Source organism: Scyliorhinus canicula, chromosome 10 (assembly GCF_902713615.1).
Source record: "Scyliorhinus canicula chromosome 10, sScyCan1.1, whole genome shotgun sequence".
NCBI classification, from domain to species: Eukaryota; Metazoa; Chordata; class Chondrichthyes; order Carcharhiniformes; family Scyliorhinidae; genus Scyliorhinus; species Scyliorhinus canicula.
In genome coordinates this window covers 159,048,572-159,076,212 of record NC_052155.1, presented here as the reverse complement: position 1 = coordinate 159,076,212, position 27,641 = coordinate 159,048,572, and the positions used below count along the sequence as shown (strand labels likewise).

At 46.8% G+C, this 27,641-nt stretch overlaps 1 protein-coding gene across 46 annotated transcripts in view; it reads left to right on the top strand.

The window, feature by feature from the left end:
* rims2a (regulating synaptic membrane exocytosis 2a) overlaps nucleotides 1-27,641 on the top strand; it is a 1,202,647-nt gene that overhangs the window by 971,259 nt on the left and 203,747 nt on the right. For 32 of the 46 annotated variants that reach the window (XM_038810037.1, XM_038809989.1, XM_038809995.1 and 29 more), the window contains one exon: nucleotides 404-832. The exons of the other annotated variants lie outside the window; for them this stretch is intronic. In XM_038810037.1, the coding sequence (XP_038665965.1) occupies nucleotides 404-832 (429 nt within the window). The remainder of the gene's footprint in view (nucleotides 1-403; nucleotides 833-27,641) is intronic. 46 annotated transcript variants of the gene reach the window in all.

The following is a 27,641-nucleotide window of genomic DNA, read 5'->3' as shown; positions in this document are numbered from 1 at the left end:
TTTAATTAAAATGGTTGTATGAATGAAAAATTAACCCATTGAGAATCAAAAGCAATATTCCAGTTCAGATGCACCAGCACTGCCAGACAATAGTTGGTTTGAGTTTTGTATATTTGTGTATAACGCTTCATATTTTTGTTGCACTATAATTTTATAAAATGCAACAAGTGCTTAGATCTCATGTAAGAATTACAGAAATGACTGTACTTTAGAATCAGTCACTTCATTTAAATTGTTGTTTGTGATTTTATACTTGTCAATGTTTCTTCACGTTAGATTTGTGTTTACTGATGATTTCCATTCTTCTCATTGTGCTTGGCAATCTTTCATTTCTTTAATTGTAACTAACTTCATTTTGTTTTCTTTTTGCATGCTTTCATTACTTTTGTGTTGCGACCTACAGGAGGTCAAAAGCATTAGAAGAAAAAAAAGAGGGAGGGGAAGAAGGGGAGGAGGAAGAAGCTGAGTTGGAGGCAGAAGTAGAGGAAGAAGAGGGGGGAAAGGAAGAAAGAGGGGGGGAAGAGATAACTCAAAATGAGGATAAAGAGAAAAATCAGGACTTGGGGGAAGAAGACCAGCCAAAGGAAGAGGAATGCGAGCAAGAGGAATGTGAGCAAAAAGAAAATGAGCGAGAGGAATGTGAGCAAGAGGAATATGAGCAAGAGGAATGTGAGCAAGAGGAATGTGAGCAAAAAGAAAATGAGCAAGAGGAATGTGAGCAAGAGGAATGTAAGGAAGAACAAAGCGAGCAAGAGGAATGTGAGGAAGAGACAGGGACAAGGCAAAGGAAAAAAGAGGATTTACAAAGGAGCTCCTCTGAAAATGATGTCAGGTAAAATTTATCCACTCCCCTGATATAGATAGATAGTCTTCTAGTTATTTCTCAAAGGATTACCCTTTCTTCTTATGTGTGGACCTAGGTAGCTCCTTTATCTGTGTGATAGTTAGGTATTTGATGTAGTGACAAACTCCCTTTGCTCCTTGAGTTCCTGTTAGCTGTTGTTGCCTTTCCTGCTTATAGTCACATGTAGCAGTTGCTATTTGATATTCAAGTACTCTCTCTCCCCTTTGAATGTAAGGTGATTATTAAACGTTTTGGTTCGTCATTTTTTAAAATATCCAGTTGCTAAAGATCATGGAGCTGTTCACAGTTTACCTCTATAAACCAACACGTTTGTCGAAACATCACCAGATCTTAAACATGTACTTTGATATATTTTTAGTGGCAACAGTTTCAGCATAAAGCAAGAAGACATTGTTTCCACTCTTACCATGTATTTAAAGCTACCTCAGAACATGGTTTTATAATCAACTAGGATAACTGTTGAGAGGGTGAAATGACTATATGGAATAGGTGATCTAGTGATTGTCATTGAAAAGTACATAACCCAAAGCCATTTGCTTCCTGATTTCAAATTATCTTTGCAAACGGATTGTTTGCTGGAGACTACAAATATTTGTATCAAGGGACCTGTCCTCTGCAGGGAAAAGACATATAGAAAATGAAGCAGGAAGAGATCCTCTGGTCCATTCAGCCTCTGCTACACAACTGTGATTATAAATAGCAGCATATTCACCATCCTTCCACCCCCTCTTCCCCCCCCCCCCCCCCCCGACCCAGCCTACCCATAACCATATGATTTTGTGAGAAAGGTGACAAAATGATTAATTCCCCAACCGCTGAAGGCCAGATCATGATATGCATTCTGTTCAGCCATCTGAACCTACCATTGCAGCAGATCCATGTGCAAAAATAGCAGTCTATTTAAAACAAATGTTTGGACTTCAGTAGCATGAGGAAAGCTTCAAAATGAGCATGCACATAAATGTCCTTTGAACCAGAGGTAGAACATTTACCCCGTTGTATTAACCTTTGTGATAGGTATTCTATGCACAATTGTTGGATTGATATAAAATTGATGAAGTGAAGATGCAGCAGGAACTTTTGCGTTTCTGGCATGAATAGAGTTCTGGCAGTCTTCTGGAGCTAAAATTCTCAGTTGCTCCTTGAGGCTGACGATTGCCTTATTCTAGAACCTATGCAGTCCTATAGTCATGGTGCTGTTATGATGATGTGAAGTAAAAGTTAAAGTTGCCATAGTCCCAGATGACTATGGACTGTTTTTCTTCTTTGAGGGGGGAGAGCTGACTTGTGGTGATCTAACCTGAGGATCAGCACACTTCAGGCAACGGGCAAGGTTGAGAAGTTGGGGCCTTCATGAATAACCTCAGCCGGTACAGGAATTGAGCCCACGCTGCTGGCCTCGCTCTGCATCACGAATCAGCTGTCTAGCCAAGTGGGCTAAACTAGTTCTCAGTGGCTTATCATCACACCTCCAGGACATAATTTAAAGTTTGGACCTTAATCATCTTCAGCTGCTTCAATAATAACTATCCCTCTGTCATTAGGTCAGGATTGGGTTTGCGCACCGTTGATTCCATGGTGTTTCCCCTGGCTGCAGGATGGGAGGGCTCTAGAACCTGGGATACAGTCTGAGAATAAGAGCTACCATTTCGGAGTAAAGTGAAGAAGAATTTCTTCCCTCTGAGGCTGTTGAATCTATGGAATTCTCTACCCCAGAGGAATGTGAAGGCTCAGTTATTCGGTATACTCAAGTCAGAAACTGATAGATTTTTAAATGTTGACGATATCAAGGGCTATGTGAAGATGGTGTTGAGGTAGAAGATAAGCCATAACCCAGTTGAATATCTGAACAGACTTGGGGGGCTGAATGGCCTACTTCTGCTCTTATTTTCTTTGTTCCAGTGTTGAGTTGCATTCATAAATGCCCTAATATTGAAGTAGTCCATACTACTCTATAAAGGCCCAAATGCCATTCAGACCTGGGCTGACAAATTACATAATAGTAATGCCATGTGAGTGTCAACGGAGCGCTGTTGCCAGTTCTCTCTCCTGAATTAGTATGTTCTGGGTTCAAGTCCCACTCAAGTACTTGAGTTCAAAAATCATAGCCAGGCGGCGGAGGGGAAAGAGTGCGTCCGTTTTGGACGCTGGCCCGACGATCGGTGGGCACCGATCGCGGGCCTGCCCCTCCTGAGCATAGTCGCGGTGCTCCCATCCAAATCAGGCCCCTAGATGCCCCAAACGGGCATCTGGCGCTCGTTTCACGAATCCAGGTGTGGTTGCTGCCGTGGTAAAACGGGCGTGAAGGGCTGGCCGCTCGGCCCATCGGGCTCGGAGAATCGCCGTTCGCCGTAAAAAACGGCGAGCGGCGATTTTTCCGAGCCCGGGGGGTGGGGGGGGAATCGCTGGGGGGGGGGGGCAGGGGGGCGTAATAAATGTCGGGAGGCCCTCCCACGATTCTCCCACGCCACGTGGGGAGCTGAGAATTCCGCCCATAGACTATTTTCTAAATGGGAAAAGGCTAAGGAAATCAGAAGCACAAAGGGATTTAGGAGTCCTTGCTCAAGATTCTCTTAAGGTTAATGTGCAGGGTCAGTCGGCAGTTAGGAAGGTGTTATAATCTGCCTAAATCAATTGGTTATCCCATGATTCTTGGGGAGTATAAGCTCCCCCAATGAAGGAGGAGGGGGGACGGGGCAATCACTAGCAGTTGCAGCTGTATAAATAGAGCTGGCCAGTGTGGTACCGGCTAGAGCAGGAAGCAATGGTAAATTACTTCTGCTGCTGTATACATATTGTTGTAAATAAAGTTACTTTCTGTTTGACTCTACAAACTCGTGTTGGATTTTTCATGGCCCTCACAAAAGAAGGCAAATGCAATGTTAGCATTCATGTCGAGAGGGCTAGAATACAAGAGCGGAGATGTACTTGTGAAGCTGTATAAGGCTCTGTTCGGACCCCACTTGGAGTATTGTGAGCAGTTGTGGATCCCGTATCTAAGGAAGGATGTGATGGCATTGGAAAGGGTCCAGAGGAGGTTCACAAAAAAGATCCCTGGAATGAAGAGCTTGTCATATGAGGAGCGATTGAGTTTGTAGTCATTGCAGTTTAGAATGATGAGTAGGGAGCTTATTGAAACTTACAGGACACTGCGAGGCTTAGATCGAGTGGACGTGGAAAGGATGTTTCCACCAGTAGGAGAGGCTAGAACCCAAGGGCACAGCCTCAGACTGAAGGGATGATCCATTAAAACTGAGATGAGGAGGAATTTCTTCAGCCAGAGGGTGGTGAATCTGTGGAACTCATTGTCGCAGAAGGCTGTGGAGGCCAAATCACTGAGAGTCTTTTAGACAGAGATAGATCGGTTATTGATTAATAAGGGGATCAGGGGTTATGGAGAGAAGGCAGGAGAATGGAGATGAGAAAAATATCAGCCATGATTGAATGGTGGAGCAGACCCGATCGGCTGAGTGGCCTAATTCTGCTCCTATGCCTTATGGAGGTAACAAGGGGCCTTGTGAGAAGGCCCTCACAAGGGAGAACACTGCATTGCCTTCTTTCAAGAAGGCCCGCCACATGGGGTGACAATTAAACACCTGACAGACCAGCCTTGGTATTAAGGACTGTGGAGGTGGAAGTCCAGCCCAACAAGTGAAGCCAATCAGAGTCAGAGCCAAAACTCATTAATTCAACGGTAGCAGCATCAGGGAGCTGATGGCCGCTGGTGGTACAACACTCACCAAGGCTTAGGATGGCTGCTCAATCCCAGGCAAGGTGAGTGTTACAGTAATGGGCTTGCAAGGTGAGTTGAGTGGGTGGTGAGTGGGAGATGGCAACAATGGCAGGGGCGGGTGCCTTTCAGTCTCCACCCCTTCCTAATGCCAGTTCCCTCAGTTTGGCTCTGAGTACCTTTGATAGCCCCTCCCCTCTATCCCACTGCTAGACTGAAAGCCAACACAGCAGGATTTGCTTGTTTCGCTCCTGGCATGTTAAGCCACTTACCCACCATTGAGTTAATACCAGCAGCAGTGGGGTGAGGCCATAGGTGGCCCTTGTAACCATACACAACATTTGCCCGTTCCACCATGACATGCAGTGGCTGCCACATATATTATCCACACAATGTACTCCAGCGTAATGCTACAGTCACACAAACAAACTGTTCCTCACAGATGGATGACTCTTTTATCGACAGGGCAGCCATCTGTTCAGCCTGCTTAAAAGCTTTCAATGTATTAAGAAGGGAGGGAGGCAGAAGACAGGAAATTATAGGCCTGTTGGCCTGATTTTTTTTTTTGATTTGAATTATTATTGTCACATTTATTAGTATACAGTGAAAAGTATTGTTTCTTGCATGTTGTACAAACAATGCATACCGTACATAGGGAAGGAAGGAGAGACTGCAGAATATAATGTTACAGTTATAGCAAGGTGTAGAGAAAAGATCAACTTAATACGAGGTAGGTCCATTCAAAAGTCTGATGGCAGAAGGGAGGAAACTGTTCTTGAGTCGGTTGGTGCGTGACCTCAAACTTTAGTATCTTTTTCCTGACGGAAGAAGGTGGAAGAGAGTATGTCCAGGGTGTGTGGGGGTCCTTAATTATGCTGGCTGCCTTTCCGAGGCAGCGGGAATTATAGATAGAGTCAATGGATGGGAAGCTGGTTTGCGTGATGGACTGGGCTACATTCACGACCTATTGTAGTTTCCTGTGGTCTTGGGCAGAGCAGGCTCCATACCAGGCTGTGATACAACCAGAAAGAATGCTTTCTATGGTGCATCAGTAGAAGTTGATGTGGGCCGTAGCTGACATGCCAAATTTCCTTAGCCTTCTGAGAAAGTAGTCGTTGGTGGGCTTTCTGAACTATAGTGTCGGCATGGGGGGGACCAGGACAGGTTGTTGGTGATCGGTACACCTAAAAACTTGAAGCTCTCGACCCTTTCTCCTTCATTCCTATTGATGCAGACAGGGGCATGTTCTCAACTATGCTTCCTGAAGTCGATGACAATCTCCTTTGTTTTGTTGACATTGAGGGAGAGATTATTGTCGTCACACCAGTTCACCAGATTCTCTATCTTATTCCTGTACTCTGTCTCGTCATTGTTTGAAATCCAACCCACTACTGTGCAAATTTGAAAATCGAGTTGGAGGGGAATTTGTCCACACAGTCATAGGTGTATAAGGAGTATAGTAGGGGGCTAAGGACACAGCCTTGTGGGGATGTTGTGATTTTGTGATTTGGTTGTTGGGAAAATTTTAGAGTCTATTATTAAGGATGAGATTGCGGAGTACTTGGAAGTGCATGGTAAAATAGGACTGAGTCAGCACGGCTTCGTCAAGGGGAGACCATGCCTGACAAAACTGTTAGAGTTCTTTGAGGAGGTAACAAGGAAGTTCGACAAAGGAGAGCCAGGGACGTGATCGATTTGGATTTCCAGCAGGCCTTTGACAAGTGCCGTACAGGAGGCTGCTAAATAAGATAAGAGCCCAGGGTCTTAAGGGCAAGTTACTGGCATGGATAGAGGATTGGCTGACTGGCAGAAGACAGAGAGTGGGGATAAAGGGGTCTTTTTCAGGATGGCAGTCGGTGACCAGTGGTGTTCCGCATGTCTAATTCAGAATGTCTAATTCACCTAACAAGCAAGTCTTTCGGGACTTGTGGGAGGAAACCAGAGCACCCGGAGGAAACCCACGCGGAGATGTGCAGACTCCGCATAGACAGTGACCCAAGCGGGAATCAAACCTGGGACACTGACGCTATGAAACAACAGTGTTAACCACTGTGCTATCGTGTTGCTGGGTCAAACTTTCGGAACTCCCTCCCTAACAGCACAGAGGGTGTGCCTACACCACATGGACTGCAGCAGTTCAAGAAAAGAGCTCACCACCCCCTTCTGAAGAGCAAATAGGGATGGGCAATAAATGCTGGCTGAGCCAGCGACACCCAAATCCCATTAAATCATTTTTAAAAACTGAAACTCAATGGGCGCGATTCTCCGCAAATGCGGCGAGTCGTAAAGGCTGCCGTGAAACTGGCCGTGTTTCACGGCAGCCTCCGCACCCCCTCCCGGGACCCGATTCTGCCCCCCGGGCGGGGCTAGCAGCGCGGCCCCGTGAAGCACGGCATCGCGGGCTTAGCGACCGTCGTGCGGACGCGCACGATGACGTCAGCCGCGCATGCGCAGGTTGGACGGCTCCAACCCACGCATGCGCGGATGATGTCATCACGCATATGCGTTAAACCCGCGCATGCGCGGGCCGTCATGCCCCTCAGCCGCCCCGCGGACTGATCCTGCGGGGCGGCGGAGGAACAAATAGTGCGCGGGTATCGGACCCGCTGCCCGCGATCGGTTCCCACCGATCGCAGGCCCATGCCACCCTTGGCACGGCCGTGGTGCGGTCGTGCCAATCGATGCCATGGTTGTCCGGGACGGCACTTTGTGGCCGTTTTCACGAACGGTGAGAGCAGGTGTGTTTGTGTTCGTGACAACGGCCATAAAGGCCTGGGAACTCGGCCCATCGGCCTGGGGAGAATCGCTGTTCACCGTAAAAAACGGCGAGCAGCGATTCATGTCGTGGGGCGGCCGTGGGGGGGGGGGGGGGGGGGGGGAGAATAGCGGGAGGGCGGGAAAAATGTCGGGAAGGCCCTCCCTCTATTCTCCGACCCGTTGTGGGCAGCGGAGAATCGTGCCCAATGTTTCCACTTGTGTGGAAAATCCAAAACGGGGTATTTTCAGGATAGTTACCAATAAATCCAATTGGAAAATAAGGTGAAATTTCTTCACTCAGAGCGACTAAAATGTGGAACTCACTGCCATATTAAGTTATTGAGGAAAATAACTCAGGTGCTTTCAAAGGGAAACTATATGACTACATGAGAGAAAAAGGAATAAAAGGTTGGTTGAAATATTGAGAAGGATTCATAAGATCTTGGATGATCTGGCTTGACATTAATGCAGCATATCACTCAGCATGGCATTGAGGAACCTGAGCAAAATTGAAGTCAATGGGAATCAGGGGGAAATCTCTCCACAGATTGGAGTCATACCTGGCACAAAGGAAGACAGTTGTGGTTATTGGAGGCCAGTCCTCTCAATCCTCAAATATCTGTGCAGGAGGGATTGAGACCATTTGGGCCCATTGTATGTATGCTGGCTGAATGGTAGCCCACCACTTTCCAGCTTTTGGTCCGTAGCCTGTAGGCTGCTGCATGTTGGTAGCACGGTAGCATTGTGGATAGCACAATTGCTTCACAGGGTTCCAGGTTCGATTCCGGCTTGAGTCACTGTCTGTGCGGAGTCTGCACATCCTCCCTGTGTGCGCGCGTGGGTTTCCTCCCACAGTCCAAAGATGTGCAGGTTAGGTGGATTGGCCATGATAAATTGCCCTTCGTGTCCAAAATTGCCCTTAGTGTTGGGTGAGGTTACTGGGTTGTGGGGATAGGGTAGAGGTGTTGGCCTTTGGTAGGGTACTCTTTCCAGGAGCCGGTGCAGACTCAATGGGCCGAATGGCCTCCTTCTGCACTGTAAATTCTATGATAATATTTCTATGTCAATTGCATGTCCAAATACTTTTAAAATGCTTTTGAGGCTTTTTGTCTTTATAAACTTCCACGCAGTGAGTTCCAGATACCCATCATCCTCTAATTGAAAACATATTCCTTCTGAATCCCCTCTAAACCTGCTGCCTTACTTTAAATCTATGCCCCTGGCTATGGACCCCTCCAACAAGGGAAATATGGCCTTCCTATCTACTTTATCTAGATAATTCACAACATTATGCATTTCAATTAGAGATGAAGTAGTTGCAATGGGAGGAGATCGTGTGCAGTATAACCACCAGCACAAGATTATTTGTACTGAATAACCAGTTCTGTGCTTATAGTTCATGTATTTATGTCTCCTGTTTCTGGTGTGATTGAAATTCTGAAAGCAGAATTAAATACGATTTAGTGTCACTCCCACCTTCACCCCTCCAATTTTCACTCAAGTTTATTTCTTTGTTAAAATTAGTGTAGAGAAGAACGTCAGGCTCTAGATAGGAACATTGTGTCCCTGCTGTTGTTTACCTTAATTCCAGTCCACAGCCCTATTTTGGTTACATAATCTGATTATTGAGAAAATAAAATAGCACTGTGATTTTATTTTTATGTCCAAATATCTGTACTACTAATATTCAAATTATTCTTTGTGAAGCCCGATTATTTTAACATTCTCTGTGCTGTATATTTTATTAAACTCCGACTATCATTCGTAGTAAATGTTCGATCAGCTTGCCAGTTCTACTTGGACGATTTCCTGGATGATTCATCACATGACCTCGTCTCCACTCATTTAAAAAGCATTACTGCTCCCTATTTCCAAAACTTTTACAAACATTGCACGGAAATATTCAAAGAAAATCAAATAAAAACATTTTTAAAGCCAAATATCTATTGACACCATTGTATGAGCCCATGAGTTAGAGATAGTACTGAATGCTTGCCAAGATCATTCGGCTCCAGGCATCACACTTACCCTTGGTCTAAAAAAGCTGAATTCCAGAAGTAAGGTGATCTGGCTTGACATCAATGCAGCATATCACTGAGCATGGCATTGAGGAACCTGAGCAAAATTGAAGTCAATGGGAATCAGGGGGAAATCTCTCCACAGATTGGGGTCATACCTGGCACAAAGGAACATGGTTGTGGTTAGTGGAGGGCAGTCCTCACAATCCTCAAATATCTGTGCAGGAGTTCCTCAGGATAATGTCCCAAGCCTAACCATCTTCAGTTGTTTCATCAATTACCTTCCCTCCATCATTATGTCAGAAGCTGCTGATTGCACAGAGTTCAGTACTATTTGCAACTCATCAGATACTAAAACAGTCAGTGTGAATTGCAGCAAGACCTGGGCAACATTGAAACTTATGCTGATAATTGACCACATAAGTGCCAAGCAGTATCCAACATGCCAACATCTAACTCTCTCCCTTTGACATTCAATGGCATTATCACTGTTGAAATCCGCACCATCAACATTCTTGGGGGTTACCATTGAACAGAAACAACTGGACCAGTCGTATAAATACTCTTACTACAGGAGCAGCTGAGAGACTAGGAATTCTGTGGTAAGTCATCCTGACTCCCCAAAACCAGTCTGCAATCTACAAAGCACAAGTCAGAAGTGTGATGGAATACTGTCCACTTGTCTGAATGAGTGCATCTCCAGCAACATTGAAAAAGCTTGGACACCATTGAAAACAAAGCAGCCTACTTGATGGACATCCCATCCATGCCCTCAAACATTCCTTCCCTCCTCCATTAACACACAGTGACAGCAGGGTGTACAATCTACAAGATGCACTGCAGCAACTTGCCTTTCACTTTCAACAACACCTTCCAAATCCATGACATCTATCTCCGAGAAGGACAAGGACAGTAGACAGATGGGAACATCATAGATTATCATAGAATTTACAGTGCAGAAGGAGGCCATTAGGCCTATCGAGTCTGCACCAGCTCTTGGAAAGAGCACCCTACCCAAGGTCAACATCTCCACCCTATCCCCGTAACCCAGTAACCCCACCCAACACTAAGGGCAATTTTGGACACTAAGGGCAATTTAGCATGGCCAATCCACCTAACCTGCACATCTTTGGACTGTGGGAGGAAACCGGAGCACCCGGAGGAAACCCACGCACACACGGGGAGGATGTGCAGACTCCGCACAGACAGTGACCTAACTGGCCGGTTCGAACCTGGGACCCTGGAGCTGTGAAGCAATTGTGCTATCCACAATGCTACCGTGCTGCCCCCACAATGCTACCGTGCTGCCCCCACATTGCTACCGTGCATCTCCACCTCCAACTTCTCTTCCAAGTTACGGGCGATCCTCCATTGGAACTATATCGGTGTTTTTTCTCACTGTTGCTAGGTTAAATTCCTAGAACTCCCTACCTAGCAGCAGTGTGGGTGTACCTACATTACATGGACCATAGCAGTTCAAGAACTTCATTTTCTTCTCAAGCAAATAGGATATGGCAATTACTTGCCAGTGACACTTACCCAAGAATGAATTAAAAAAGCATGAATCACTAAAATTGATGATGTGGAGATGCCGGCGTTGGACTGGGGTGAGCACAGTAAGAAGTCTTACAACACCAGGTTAAAGTCCAACAGGTTTGTTTCAAACACGAGCTTTCGGAGCACGGCTCCTTCTTCAGGTGAATTCACCTGAAGAAGGAGCAGTGCTCCGAAAGCTCGTGTTTGAAACAAACCTGTTGGACTTTAACCTGGTGTTGTAAGACTTCTTACTAAAATTGATGTCACAGGTTAGGAAGTGCATAAAACCGAAAATGGCTTTATTTCCAGAGCAATAGAATTAAGAAGTAGGTTAAATATGAATGTTGATTAGACTACACCAGAGTACTCCATGCAGTTTTGATCAGCAATTGTAAAAAAAGGAAATGGGGGTACTGGAGAGAGTGTAGAAAGCATTTATTGCCAATACTAGTTGCCCTTGAGTTGAGTGGCTTACCAGGCCATTTAAGAGTCAACCACTTTGCTGTGGATCTGGAGTAACATGTAGGCCAGATCAGGTAGGATCTCCTCCCCTAAAGGACATTTGTGAGCCAGATGAGATTTTATTACAATGAACAATGATATTATGACTGTCGTGGGACTTTTAATTCCCAATTTATTATTTCACAATATTGGGACCGAGCCCAGGTACCCAAAGAATTACCCTGGGTCTCTGGATTACCAGTTCAATGACAGTACCACTGCTCCAATGCCTCCCTATGAAGCTGTATCAGAAAAGGATTGTCGGCCCCTTTTCTGTTGCAGATAGAAGGCTAGAGGGGGACCTAAGAGCGGAATTTAAAATTAAGAAAGGTTTTGATAGAGTGGATTCAGAGAGAATGTTTTCACTAATGGAGAAGAACAAAATTGAGGCCATCAATATCAGAGAGTCACCAAGAAATCCAAAAGGGAAGTCAGAAGAAAATTATTGACCAAAGAATGATGAGAAAGTGGAATTTGTTACCACAGTCAAGTGAAGCTCATACTGCAGTCACAGCTGAAAATCTTCTTCCTCCAGAGCTCCTGTAGTGAGAGTATTTATACGACTGGTCCAGTTGTTTCTGTTCAATGGTATGCCAACACAGAACCTGAGGCAGAATCTTTAGCACTCTTCAATTCTGTACTGCAAACTTGTCTCAGAGTTAATCTACAAAATATTTTTCCTAATTTTGTCGCTGAAATTCATTCCAAGGCATAAGATGGTGCTGTCCTGTCTGCATACCATCAGCCATTTTTCACATTGACCAGAGTAGAACAACTAACTTAAAGAAAAGTTTGGCTCTCTTACCACTGCCTACAGAAAATAGCCATTCCTTCTGAAAAACCAGCTGGAAATCATCTCTTCTTTTCCTGAAAGGTTCACTGGAATTATTTTGTTCTTTACCTTCAACGCCAACAGTCATTGGAATCTCAAATCCTCAATACTTTTTCCGACTTCGATGCAACTGTGAATGAAATGGCTGGGAGTTTCTTCACTGGAGTTGAAGATCATTTGTCTTCTGAAGGTTTTCCACTCAATGCTTCGCAATAAATTCCTCAGAGAGTCCTGATAACTTCTCTTCTAGTCTCAGAGTGTCCAGAGGTCTTGGGTGGGAATTTGCGGGAATCGGCGGGGTGGGCAACTCCGGCAGGAAGGAGTGGCGTGAACACTCCGGCGTCGGGCTGCCCCAAAGGTGCGGAATCCTCCGCACCTTCAGGGGCTAGGCCGCGCCGGGGTGGTTTGGGCCGGCCAGCGGGGCAGGGGCTTGGTGCCACGCCAACCAGTGCCGAAGGGTCTCCGCTGGCCGGCGCGAGTTGGCGCTTGCGCAGGAGCGCCAGCGTGTGCATGCGCGGGTGGGGATCTTCTCGGCGTCGGCCATGGCGGAGGACTACAGCGGCCGATGCGGAAGAATAGAGTGCCCCCGCGGCCAGGCCACCGTGGGGACACCTCCCAGGGTCAGTTCCCCCCGCACACACCCCCCCCCCCCCCCACCCCCCCCAGGGACCCGGAGGCCGCCTGCGCCGCCAGGTCCCGCCGGTAAGGACCTACTCTAATTCACGCCAGCAGGACCGGCAAAAACAAACACATTTTGGGCCGGAGAATCGGCGGGGGGGGGGAGGGAGGCCGCTGCCAACGGCTGTTGACCGCCGCGATTCCCACCCCCGCCAAATCCCTGGCGTCGGAGAATTCGGCAGCCGGCGGGGGCGGGATTCATGCAGCCCCCCTGGCGACTCTCCGACCTGACGGGGGGTCGGAGAATCCCGCCCCTTATCTCTTGGATCAGTCTTTTGTTGCAAATGACTCATTGTCCTTAAAGTTCAATAATCTGTTCACCAATAGTTTTGCAAAATTGTGTCCCGACTGAAGGTGATGCTCTCCAGATACATATTGCCGAGATGTCCTCCCTAAGACCTCAGATTATTGTGGGTGAGTGAATCCCCGAGGACTGAGACTTAAGAGAGAATGATAGAATCCGTACAGTGCAGAAAGAGGCAATTTGGCCAATTGAGTCTGCAAAGATCCTTTGAAAGATGTCTCCACCAAGCCCACTTCCCCACCCTATCCCCCTAACCCCGCCAAACTTACACATCTTTGGACACTAAGGGCGGAATTCTCCGCAACGGCCGACACCGTCGGAGGCCTCTCCTCGCCCCCTATTCTCTCTCCCCCCCCCCCCCCCCCCCCACCCCGGGGGCTAAGAGCGGCGTTTCGTGAAACTTGGCCGCCGGGCCTTGACGCTGGCGTCAAAGCGGCGCGCCGATAATGACACGGCCGGCGGCGCCAAACGACGTCAGCCGTGCATGCGCAGGTTGGCCAGCGCCAACCCGCGCATGCACGGTTGCCGTCTTCCCCTCCGCTGCCCCGCAAGACGCGGCGGCTTGATCTAGCGGGGCGGCGGAGGGGAAAGAGTGCATGTCTTGGAGACGTCGGCCCGACAATCGGTGGGCACCGATCGCGGGCCAGTCCCCTCCCGAGCACGGCCGTGGTGCTCGATCCCCTCTCCGCCCCCTACAGGCCCCAAACTTACCTTTCGCGCTATGTTCACGCCGGCAGCGACCAGGTGTGGTTGATGCCAGCGTGAACAGGTCAGGAAGGGCAGGCCGCTCGGCCCATCCAGGCCGGAGAATCGCGGGTCGCCGTGCAAAACGCGACACGTCATTTTGGGGGTGGGTGGGAGAATCGCGGGGGGTGCCAGAGCGGCCCTCCCGCGATTTTCCCACCCGGCCTGGGGAGCGGAGAATCGCGCCCGAAGTGTAATTTATCATGGCCAGTCCACCTAACCTGCACATCTTTGGACTGTGGCAGGAAACCAGAGCACCCGGAGGAAACCTATGCAAACACGGAAGAAAGTGCGAATTCCACACAGTCACCCTTGGCCACAGTTGACCCTTGGTCCCTGGTGCTGAGAGGCAGCAGTGCTCACCATTTTGCCACCGTACTGCCCAAGGGGGAAGAGTAGACTTTGGAGTTGGGTAGAATCTGTAGTTGTAAAAAAGGAGTTACACAAAACCAATATTAATAATTAAAGACATGATTCCATATTGTTTAAAAGTAGACATCATGGACATTTCGGATTTTCATATTCCCAGTATTTTAGCAATGAATATTGTAATCAATAGTCTTTAAACAGGAGTATCAATCCTGCTGTTGACTTTGTAAAAAGAAAGATGAAAATACCTTTGTTCCACGGTGAATTTTGTTAAATAATTAAGAAGTTCTCTTTAATTATATTTCTTTCTCGGTTATTCAAGTATTGAAATTACCATGCCTTGATATAATTCTGTTACTCTGCATAGAGCTAGGCAGAGATATGGGTTTGAATATTTATGTATTCTAAAGAGAAGGCAAACCCAGCAAAAGTGAGAACACATAGGTCATGCCAAATTTAAAGGAAGGGCTTAACTTTAAAAAAAATTCTTCCATCTCACTTCCAACAGGTTGCCAAATTTTCAGGCTTGGGCAAGGTCTCAAAAGGCTGTACGATGCTGATCATGGCTTGGTTGTGGGGGTGTTGAGAGACAGAGAACAGTAGTGAAGAAGGAGAGATCTACTGTTTGGAGATTGTGAGGTTGAGGACACTGATCAGAGTGAGAGGAAAGAAGAGAGGTGAGGTCAAAGGCATTCATGAGGGACCAGTGCTCTTGACCCACAAGGAGTGCTGTAAAAGAAAACACAGCTTTTGGAGCCAGTAGCTCTTGCCTCAGTTTTGTTGACAGGTTTTCTAAACCATGGGGAACCAGGGTGGCAAATATTAAAATTTAAATAGGCCTCCCAAATGCACTTTGGCAATTTGATTTAAATATGTTAATGCAGTGTCCCACCTCTTGAATAAATGGGTGGGTAAATGACCAGTAGAGAGATTAGCAATTTCCACACAGGGAATGGGTCTATCGCCTGTTATGAGGGATGTTAACATCGAGTCCATGGGCAAGATCTTCCGCTGTTCACACCGGCGGGATCTTTCAGTCCCGCCGACGGCGCACCCTTGCCGCGGGCATCCCGGCGGCGTGGGGTGGATTCAAATAGAAAATTGCATTGGCAGCAGCGGGACCAGAGGATCCTGTCGCCGGGCAACAAGCGAGCAACCTCCCCCCGCCAAGAAACGCGCCGCGGGTGGCCAGAGAACCCTGCCCTTTGTTTCCCTAGTGAGAGGGTTTTATTTGCTCATTCTGTAAGCATTAAACCACTGAAGCCTTGTTCTTTTTGTTTTTCTGACTCTTGCACCATGTGTGGTTGAGCTGCATGTGCCCCACATACAGTTGCCACGGAAACAGCTATAATAATTGTTATCGATGTTCCAAGACTTGAGCTAACTAGGCTTGGAAATGAAATTAAAACGCACCATATTTCTCATTGAAACGATATGAAGCATTTTGCGAGAGTTCGCAGCTGTGTGGCGAGATGGATTCCAGCTCCAATCTGATTATATGGTTTTGTCACAATTGTTTCGCCAGCTGCTGCATTTAGGCTCTTCATATATACATTCTAAAACCAATTCCTGTGATTGAGGGGCTTCGTTGCAATCTAACATGGATTTGTCAATCGTGTAAAGCTGTGGTATATTATATTTCTCTGGATCAGAGATGTGGGGCTGTGTTCTTCATGACTCCACAGGTTGTGTTTTGAAGGGGGGGGGGAACATGTAAAATAGGGCAGGAGACCACCTTCTCATCCACTCATGAGTTCACCATAATAAGGTGGGGGGGGGGGGGGGGGGGGTCCCAAAATCATCGGCCTGTGAGCCATATTAGAATAAATAATCAAGTGTCAATTAGGCTTGTGCCCAAATCAATTAACACCGATCATACACCACCCACACCATCAAACATTTGGTGTGGGCAGTCTGATTTTAAAAAATAAGTTCTTCAAAAGCTCTTCGGGAACTGCCATTCTGCCAATTGTGGTGCAGCCCCTTAAGAGCGGACCTTCCTTCCTACTTGCTGCACAGCCTTAAACCAGCCCCCCCCCCCCCCCCCCAGGAGATAAATTGTTCTTAGATTTCAACAACAAAGGGTTTGGGGAGAAGGCGGAAATATGGCATTGAGATTGAGGATCAACCATGATCATATTGAATGGTGGAGTAGGCTCGAAGGACAAAACGGCCTACCCCAGATCCTAGTTTTTATGTTTTCAAGCCAGGCAGTCAGATTGGCCAGCAGCTCCAGAAGGTGGGATTTCCTCCCCATTGAAGGGTGGAAGTCCCACTTGGCCTTCATTTAGCCGCTCCGATGCGCTTTATGGCGCTTTGCGTCGGCTGTGCGCTCTCCATATTCTTTTTTCTGGTGGGAAATCGTGTCATATTTGTCATCCTTATCCATGTTATCTGTGTCATCCTTATCCAGGTGACCTGGCTGTGACTGATAACTCACTGTGTGAATTTGAATAGAACTTTTCATTTGCAAGAAATCCTGTGGCAAACTCCCATGTTTGTGAGGTTAACCAAAATTATTTGACTCAACTAATTGTAATTCAGTGAAAATGCTCCCTCTTCGTTTCAGACAGAGAGGAAAGTATGTGCCTCATATCTGAGAAATCCAGCCTATTTCATGTGAATCTACATCACTTTTGGTTAGCATCTGTAGAAAGTTAACATTGTAGACCAATGACCTATTAGCAGCACTGAAAGTTTGCAGGAGGCATCAGTGATGGAAGAGAGCAGGAGAGATGCTATAGATCCATGAGGGCCCAGAAGCTCCTGAGGGGTTCTTTGAGTAGGAGCAGGTAGACAGGGATGTCAACTCTGGTGCCTGGTGTTGCACTTCCTGCACCAGGGTCACGAGCGACTCGCCACACAAACTACTCACACAGATATTTTTGAATCAAGTTTACTTTACTCAGATGAAATATGTGACACAGACTCTTATGCAGTTAATTAATATCAGACAAACTAACACTTGCCCCTTAATAAAACCGTCACACAGCCTTTAGCTCAATAAGTGATAACTGTTACTCAACTCAAGAATCAAACTCAAATGTCATCCATCCTCGAAGGATTCTTTACTGGTCATGGAGCCCTTGGCTTGGGATAATCTTCTGTGATGGTTGTTCCCAGGGTTTTCGTTGATGTTTCTTTATATGATTTCTTCCAGCTTTTCTCAGGTTCGATGATGTCAGTTTTCTGAACTGGCTGCCGAGGTTGTGTTTCACAGATCCAGGAAACAAGATCCAATTGTTCAGGCAGATTCTAGCAAATACAGATGTTTGGTCAAATCACAGCAATTGCCAATACTTATTGCCTCCTATTCTTCACACTTGTTTATCTCTCACCCGGCCTTAGCCTTTTTCCCACACGTTGTTCTTCTGGATCCTTGAGCTAATAATGATGCCCTTTGAGGCTCGGGACCTCCTGCTGTCCTGCAGCCTGTTGTAGAAACTGCATTTCGAGAAAGTCTCCAGTATCTTTGTTACTTGGCCACATTTCCCATCAGGCGACAGTGTCTCTTGTAACTTGGCCATATTTCCCAGAAGGCTTAGAACCAGGGCTGCACTGGATCCAAGGTAGCTGTGCCACAAGACGTCTTTTGACCTCATGCAAGTAGCCAATATCAATCAATGCCTTTTTGAAATGACATCTCCTACCCACCACACCACAAATCTTTCACACTATTCTTTTTTTAAAAATGTATTTTAATACAAACGTGTATAAAGAACAACAACATACACAACAACCACACTCGATAATCTACAGCTTGTACAATGTTCCCCATTTTACACCTTACTCTCCCCCTCCCCACAACGAACAATTCCTCAAAAATTGTCATGAACAACCTCCACCGTGCCTCGAAGCCCTCCTCCAACCCCCTCAACTGAAATCGGATATTTTCCAATACAATCACCGCCCGAGGCAGCTCCCCCGTTCTTGGCCTCTGCCTTATAGATACTATGGCCCTGTCCACCTCTGGGGCCTTGTCCAGAACTCCTTGCTCCACCAGCCTGGCCAACATCCTTGACACATATTTTGTGCGCTCATCCCCTTCCACACCATCTGACAGCCCCACAATCTGTAGGTTCTTCTGCCTGGACCTGTTTTCTTGCTCCTCCACCTTCACCAGAGACTTACACAGGTCCCCATAGCCCCTATCTCCACCTCCAGGGACAAAATCCAGTCTCTCTGGGCAGACACCACCATCTCCACTGCCTGTATCTTTGCCCTTTGTGCCTCAAGGCACTTTTCCACTCGATCCAGCGACCCTCACAGAAGTACTCCTGCTCCTTCGATGGCCTTCAACAAGTCCCCATGCATCTTCTTCCTCTGCTGTTGAAATTAATCTCTGATGAAGGCCATCAAACGCTCCATCTGGGCCTTTCCCACTGGCATTGGCCATTCCCCTTCTGTCATTCTCGCTTTGCCACTGGTTCCCTCCAAATCCTTAGCCAGGTTCTTGACTGTTTTTTGCGGGGTCCGGTAGCCAGCAGACATAAATCTTGGGGAGAACCTCTCCCTTTACAACTTCGGCACCATTTTCCTGCTGGGCATAAAGTGGCTACACCAAGGCCAGAGTGCACAGTCCATGGCCGCCACTGGAAGTCCAATGGACTACATGTTTACTCAACCAGCGGAACTTCTTGACAGTCAGACTTGCATCACTACCAAATTTATTATGTTGCCTATCCAGCCAGACAACCTTGCATATCTACTGATGCTATCAGCTCAGACCCATCTATTGCTGCCTCCATATACCTTGAGTTATTTAACTTTGGCAGGCACAGCACCTCCCTCTTTCAAGACTAATTGGACATAATAGGTTTGGTAGTCATGCTGGAGGAGCTTTGGCCTTTTCCTTTATCCAGCACCTGTGTGGATGAGGGTAAAACATAGAACATAGAACATTACAGCGCAGTACAGGACCTTCGGCCCTCGATGTTGCACCGTCCTGTGAATCCCTTCTAAAGTCCCCCTACACTATCCCCTTATCGTCTATATGCCTATCCAATGACCATTTGAATGCGTTTAGTGTTGGCGAGTCCACTACTGTTGCAGGCAGGGCATTCCACCCCCTTACTACTCTCTGAGTAAAGAACCTACCTCTGACATCTGTCCTATATCTATCTCCCCTCAATTTAAAGCTATGTCCCCTCGTGCAGGACATCACCATCCGAGGAAAAAGGCTCTCGATGTCCACCCTATCTAATCCTTTGATCATCTTGTATGCCTCAATTAAGTCGCCTCTTAACCTTCTTCTCTCTAACGAAAACAGCCTCAAGTCCTTCAGCCTTTCCTCATATGATCTTCCCTCCATACCAGGCAACATTCTTGTAAATCTCCTCTGTACCCTTTCCAATGCTTCCACATCCTTCCTATAATGTGGCGACCAGAACTGCACACAATACTCCAAATGCCTCCGCACCAGAGTTTTGTACAACTGCAACATGACCTCATGGCTCCGAAACTCAATTCCTCTACCAATAAAAGCTAACACACTGTACGCCTTCTTAACACCCCTCTCAACCTGGGTGAATGAAATGGGTGAAAGAATGGAGAGTGGATGGAAATCTGGAAATGGCACCATGGAAGGTGAGGCCATTCAAGTGGGGAGGGGGGGGGGGAGTAACAAGGAAGTTGATAGCAAGAGGAAACAATATAGTCATGAGGATAGTGTGTTCTTTGCCGCTGCGAATAGGCATTGATGGTTGTGCTGCCTGCCCACTGCCATTATTCATGATATCACATCATGGCTAAAGAAAAATATGGAAAGGAAGATCTAGTTATTATGGTTCATGTTGCGACCAATAACATTTGGGAATTTAAGCAAAAATCCCTGTTTGGAGAGTTTCAGGAATTAGACATAGACTTTACAGTGCAGAAGGAGGCCATTCGGCCCATCGAGTCTGCACCGGCTCCTGGAAAAAGCACCCTACCCAAGGTTAACACCTCCTCCCTAACCCCATAACCCAGTAACCCCATAACCCACTAACCCCACCCAACGCTAAGGGCAAATTTGGACACTAAGGGCAATTTATCATGGCCAATCCACCTAACCTGCACATCTTTGGACTGTGGGAGGAAACCGGAGCACCCGGAGGAAACCCACGCACACACTGGGAGGATGTGCAGACTCTGCACAGACAGTGACCCAAGCCGGAATCGAACCTGGGACCCTGGAGCTGTGAAGCGATTGTGCTATCCACAATGCTACCGTGCTGCCCAAATGAGGGGCTAATTTAAATAATAGAACCTCACGGGTTATTATCTCTGGATTTTTACAAATTTGATCATGGGATATGGGCATCTCTGGCTAGGTGAGCATTTATTGCCTATCCCTAATTGTCGTTGAGAGCCTTGAGGTGGTGAGCCACCTACTTGAACAGCTGAAGTCCATGTGTTGCAGGAACACCCATCGTGCTGTTAGGACAGTAGTTTCAGGATTTTGACCCAGCGACAGTGAACGAACGGCAACATAGTTCCAAGTCAGTATGCTGTGTGACTTGGAGAAGAACTTGCAGGTGGTGGTGTTCCCACACATCTCTGCCCTTGTCCTTCTGAGTGGTAAACATCACACATTTGTAAAGTACTGTCAAAGGAGCCTTGGGGTGTGCTGCTACAGTGCATCTTGTTGATTGTACAGATTGCTGCCGCTGTGTGTCGATGGTGGAGGGAGTGACTGTTGAAAGTGGTGGATGGGGTACCAATCAAATGGGCTGGTTTGGCCCAAATGGTATTGAGTTTCTTGAGTGTTGTTGGAGCTGCACTCATCTAGGCAAGTGGAGAATATTCAATCACACTCTGATTTTGTGCCTTGTAGATAGCTTGGGGGAATCAGGAGCTGAGTTACTCTCCACAGGATTCCCAACCTCTGATGTGCTCTATAGTCACAGTATTTATATGGCTGTTCAATGGTAACCTCCAGGATGATGATCGTGTGTGATTCAGCGATGCTAATGCCATTGAATATGAGGGGGAAATGGTTAGATGCTCTCTTGTTGGAGATGGTCATTGTTCGGCACTTGTGTGACAAAATGCTAGTTGTCACTTATCAGCCCAAACCTGAATACTGTCCAGGTCTTGCTGCAAATGGACACAGACTGCTTCAGTGTTTGAGGAGTTGTGAATGGCGTTGAACATGGTGCAATAATCCACAAACATTCAAACTTCTGATCTAATGATGGAGGAAGCAGTTGATGATGATTGAGCCTAGGACACGACCTTGAGGAACTTCTGCAACAATGTCATGGGACTGAGAATTAAGAAATGAAGAAGATTTCTTGGTGGTACAGAACTTGGAGTATTGCTGAAAAAAGTGGCATGCGTTTGAAGCTTTTCGTCTTGCACTCCTCAGGCCAGAAGCAAGAATACCAAATTTCAAAGGTGAGAAACAATTTATGCTGCATGGGAATAGAGTTCTGATTGGTTGGCAAGTCGACTATAATCAAGGCATTGTCATGGAGAATGCACCAGGGAATTGTTGCCCCCCTTGTTGGCATGAGGTTACAGATTGTGATTGTATAGAGTTCTGCTGCTACTAATGGCCCACAGCACTCTTGGATGCGCAGTTTTGAGTTGCTGAACCTGTTCAAACTCAATACTACACAGTCGTCAACTTTGTGAGACTAAGAGCGTTAGCGGGAGCATTCAGCTTCAATACAGCAGCACTGGCATTAGCTCGGCATTATGTTTTGATTAACTTCACAATCTGCCCATTCTGAATACCTCTGGTGGCGTGAGCACACGCTCTCTGCACGTGCATGGACATCCTCACCAAAATGGCCTCGGATGGGGCCAGCACAAAAGGCATGCACTATTTTGGAGACATAACGACACCAATGGGACAAACAAAACTGGTACAACACATCAGAATTTTGTAGCATTTGACACATTTGCTGCATTTAATAATATGCTGCCTCAGCTTCTCCATTACATCTATGCTTATCAACTCTTTACCTCGCATTAGATCATCTCGTGTATGGAGCACAGAGTGATCCTTAAATTGAGTACTTTGTGAAATAAGTGCCAAAGTTAGGGATTTATTGTAAATGGGAATTTGGTTTAGAGGGGGCAGGAGCTGCTGCTTTTGATTCTTTTTGTTTTACTTCCAGTAGCTGGAGGTTTTTTCTTTGCTAAAAGACTTTAAACTTGCTATTACTTTGCTTACCAGTAACTAGTTAGGTGGTGTTCCCATAACTGCAACATGTGGTAATTTGTTGAAAGCATTGACGGCAGCAAGGGAGCACAAGTGAATAGCACTGTGACTTTGCAGCGCCAGGGTCCCAGGTTCGATTCCCTGCTGGGTCACTGTCTGTGTGGAGTCTGCACGTTCTCCCCGTGCCTGTGTGGGTTTCCTCCGGGTGATCCGGTTTCCTCCCACAGTCCAAAGACGTGCAGGTTAGGTGGATTGGCCATGATAAATTGCCCTTAGTGACCAAAAAAAAGGTTGGGAGGGGTTATTGGGTTACGGGGATAGGGGGAAAGTGAGGGCTTAAGTGGGTCGGTGCAGACTCGATGGGCCAAATGGCCTCCTTCTGCACTGTATATTCTATGTTCTGTGTTCATTACAATCCTGGACAACCATATCTGTGGTAGAAGTCTGTGGCTTGAGAAATGTCAACTAGTGTCTGAGTTACAGCCCTTGAAGCGCATCAGAGAAGGGTAGGATTACCTGGACACATTTTTCCAGGAAGCACTCGCATCTTTTAGCTCAAGTGGAACTTCAGAATTGGCCAATGGTCGGTAACAGGATGATGGACTGCATATTAGGCAGGTATATTAATGCTGGATATAGTGATGGAAGAGCCTATGTCCTTGACTTTGTGGTGAATTTATAACCTGTGTGGATGAGAACAAGAACTGCAGGGTGGATGAGCAAACTTTGCATTGTAGCATAGTGCAACATGCCATTCAAATGGATGAGTAAAAGGAATATGATAGAGATAGGAGACAGTATAGTCACGGGAAGACATACTGTTCTTTCCTATCACAATCTTGAGTTACGAAGATTGTGTTCCCTGCCTGCTGTCAAGGCTAGAGACATCTCATTGCAACTCGAGACAATCTTGCAGTGTGAGGAACAATTTCTTGTTGTAGTGGTCCGGGTAGGAACATTGACTTAGATGTGGTGTACTTGGTTTTCCAGAAGGCATTTGACAAGATACCGCAACAAAGGTTATGGCACAAAATTAGAGCTCATGATATAAGAGGTAACATAGTAGCATGGACAGAGGATTGGTACGCGAACAGGAAATAGAGAGTGGTAATTTTCAGGTTGCCAAGATGTAACCTGTGGAGTGCGACAACACTCGGTGCCGGGGCCTCAACTATTTCTGAAGTACGGGTTGAAAATCTCTTATCCAAAATGCTTGGAGCCGAGTGTGTACCGGATTTCAGAATTTTTCAGATTTTGGAATATACTGCGCATGTGCGGTGCGCTTTTGAAACTGCGCACGTGCAGCGTATGTTGGGAACTGCGGATCGCCCAGGATTTCCCACTTGTGACGTCATGTTGGCGATCGAAAAGAGGTCTGGATTGCAGAATGTTTTGGTTTTTGGAATTTCGGATAAGGGATGCTCAACCTGTACATCGATAACTTTGATTAAGGGACAGATGGTATCATTTTTAAATTTGCTGTTTACATCAGGATAGCTAGCTGGCAAGTACATTGTGAAGAGGACATAGGGGCGCAATTCTCCAGAACAATTTCTAAGTTCATTTGTGGCGGGTTTTTCAGGGAGCTTCCTGGCGAGTTCCTTACCACTATTCAATGACACTTAGTCATATTTTTGGGCCCTGGGGAGTTTCTCACTGGTTTAGCCCACACTTTTGTTTCGCACTGGGTAGCTGAACACAGAGATCGGGCCACCATTTTGAAAGGGATCCATGATCTCTAAGTGAACTTGTGGGTCCTCCACACTCTCCACCCATGGGCAATGACCCCCCCCCACACACACATGGGCACCACCCCACATCCCCCAAGTGAGGACACCCTGCTGTGGAGTCCCTGGGAGCTGAATTTAAGTAAATTAATACAGCATTTTGTATTGTATTTAGGCTTTACTGCCTTAAGGTGATTAGGGAATTTTTTTTTGTTTCAAAATTCTAGACTTATTCAGTTTCTATGAAGCTGATAACTGTATTTTTCATTGATCTTTCAAAGTCACTGTAAATTCATGAATAGAGCGGATATAACAATAACACTAATAGACAAACAGAATTATGATGCTGGTTGAGTGCTGGTTGTGGGTCTTTACATAATTTCCTAATAATTAAATAATTTGCTTTTAACTTTTACCTGGCAATTAAATATTAGCCAAACCGACAATAAATGTAACAGTTACACCGACTTCTGGTAATAGCTTGCAACATCACAGTCAACTGTATTGTTCTAAGGTGGCAGATACATTGTAATATAATTAACTTTTATATTTAACTTAAGATTTAAATACTGTGGAGCTGAGAGAGATGAGGACATAATAAGAAACAAAATCAACTTTCATTTATATAGCACCTTTAATCTAGTAAAACGTCTCAACGTTCTGCACTGGAACAAAATTTAGCAAAGGGATATTAAGGCAGACAACCAAATATTTGGGAAAGCTTTGGGTTTGTGCCAAAATTAGTGGCATGGATGCATCTGTTGCATGTGGCCTCTGTAGTGAGCGTGTGGACGAACAAGGTGAGTTCACGGAGCTTTGGGTTGCACAGGGGAATGAGGCAGGGGTGTCTGCTGCCCCCACTGCTATTCACACTGGCAATAGAGCCCTTGCCGATGGTCCTTAGGGAGTCAGTCAAGTGGCAGGGATTGTGAGGGGGAATAGGGAACACCGGGTGTCGCTGTTTGCAGGCGGCCTGCTGTTGTTTGTGTCGGACCCATTGGAGAGTATGGGGAGAATTATGGACATACTTGAAAGGTTCGGGGCCTTCTCGGGCTATAAGCTGATAGTTGGAAAGAGTGAGATTTTTCCGGTGAATGCAGTGGGCCGAGGAGCCAATCTTGGGGTTTTGCCATTTGAGGTTGTCAGGGACAGGTTTAGGTATTTGGATAGAACATAGAACATAGAACACTACAGCGCAGTACGGGCCCTTCGGCCCTCAATGTTGCGCCGACCTGTGAAACCATCTGAAGCCTATCTGACCTACACTATTCCATTTTCATCCATATGTCTATCCAGTGACCACTTAAATGCCCTTAAAGTTGGCGAGTCTACTACTATTGCAGGCAGGGCGTTCCACACCCCTACTACTCTCTGAGTAAAGAAACTGCCTCTGACATCTGTCCTATATCTCTCACCCCTCAATTTAAAGCTATGTCCCCTCGTGTTGGTCATCACCATCCGAGGAAAAAGACTCTCACTGTCCACCCTATCTAACCCTCTGACTATCTTATATGTCTCTATTAAGTCACCTCTCAGCCTTCTCCTCTCTAACAAAAACAACCTCAATTCCCTGAGCCTTTCCTCGTAAGACCTTCCCTCCATACCAGGCAACATCCTAGTAAATCTCCTCTGAACCCTTTCCAAAGCTTCCACATCCTTCCTATAATGTGGTGACCAGAACTGCACGCAGTACTCCAGGTGTGGCCGCACCAGAGTTATGTACAGCTGCAGCATGACCCTGTGGTTCCGAAACTCAATCCCCCTGCTTATAAAGGCTAGCACACCATATGCCTTCTTAACAGCCCTATTAACCTGGGTGGCAACTTTCAGGGATTTATGTACCTGGATGCCGAGATCTCTCTGTTCATCTACACTACCAAGAATCTTGCCATTAGCCCAGTACTCTGCATTCCTGTTACTCCTTCCAAAGTGAACCACCTCACACTTTTACGCATTAAACTCCATCTGCCACCTCTCAGCCCAGCTCTGCAGCTTATCTATGTCCCTCTGTATCCTATAACATCCTTCAGCACTATCCACAACTCCACCGACCTTCGTGTCATCTGCAAATTTACTAACCCATCCTTCTACACCCTCTTCCAGGTCATTTATAAAAATGACAAACAGCAGTGGCCCCAAAACAGATCCTTGCGGTACACCACTAGTAACTGAACTCCAGGATGAACATTTGCCATCAACCACCACCCTCTGTCTTCTTTCAGCTAGCCAATTACTGATCCAAACCGCTAAATCACCTTCAATTCCATACTTCCTTATTTTCTGCAATAGCCTACCGTGGGGAACCTTATCAAACGCCTTACTGAAATCCATATACACCACATCAACAGCTTTACCCTGATCCACCTGTTTGGTCACCTTCTCAAAAAACTCAATAAGGTTTGTGAGACATGACCTACCCTTCACAAAACCGTGTTGAGTATCGCTAATCAACTTGTTCTTTTCAAGATGATTATAAACCCTATCTCTTATAACCTTTTCAAGGATGTTCAGGTGATGGGAGAGTGGGCGATGATGCACAAATGGAACCTGCCAAAGTTGTTGGAGGAGGTTAAGGAGTAGTTTAGGATATGTGATACGTTACACCTGACACTGGCAGGGAGGGTCGAGGTGGTAAAAATGAACTTTCTGCCAAGGCTCCTGTTTCTATTCCAAACCCTCCTGATCTTCATTCTGAAGGCCTTTTTCCGGAAACTGGATGCAGCGATTTCGGAGTTTATATGGACGGGGAAGGTACCTAGGGTGAAGAGGGCCCTGCTACAGAGGCAGAGGCAGAAAGGAGGGTTCGCGTCACCAAATCTGTTGCATTACTACTGGGCAGCGAATCTGGAGAAGTGCGACAGTGGTGGGAAGGAGAGGGGTTAGAGTGGGTTAGGCTGGAGGAGGAGTCCAGTAGGTGGACCAGCCTAAGGGCCATGGTGACAGCAGCACTTGTGCTGGCGTCGGGAAGGAACATGGTAAGCCCGATGGTACAGTCCACGATTAGGGTGCGGAACCAGTTGAGGAGGCACTTTAGGATGGAGGGGATGTCTGCTGCTATGTCGGAACCATGGATTTAAGCCAGGGGAGATGGATGGTACGTATATGAGGTGGAGAGAGGTAGGGCTGGCGAGGGCATAGGAATTATATCTGGAGGAGAGGTTTGCAAGTCTGGCACAGCTGCGGGAGAGGGTGGAGTTGCCGAAGGGAAGCGAGTTCAGGGGTGGGATTCTCCGGAATCCGGCGGGCGGGCCTTACCGGCGCCAATGAGTGGCGTGAACCACTCCAGCGTCGGGCCGCCCTGAAGGTGTGGAATCTTCTGAATCTTCAGGGGCTAGGCCGGCGGCGGAGGGGTTGGTGCTGCGCCAACTGTTGTCGGAGGGGTTGGCGCCGTGCCAACCGGCGGCGAAGGGCCTCCGCCGGCCGACGCGAGT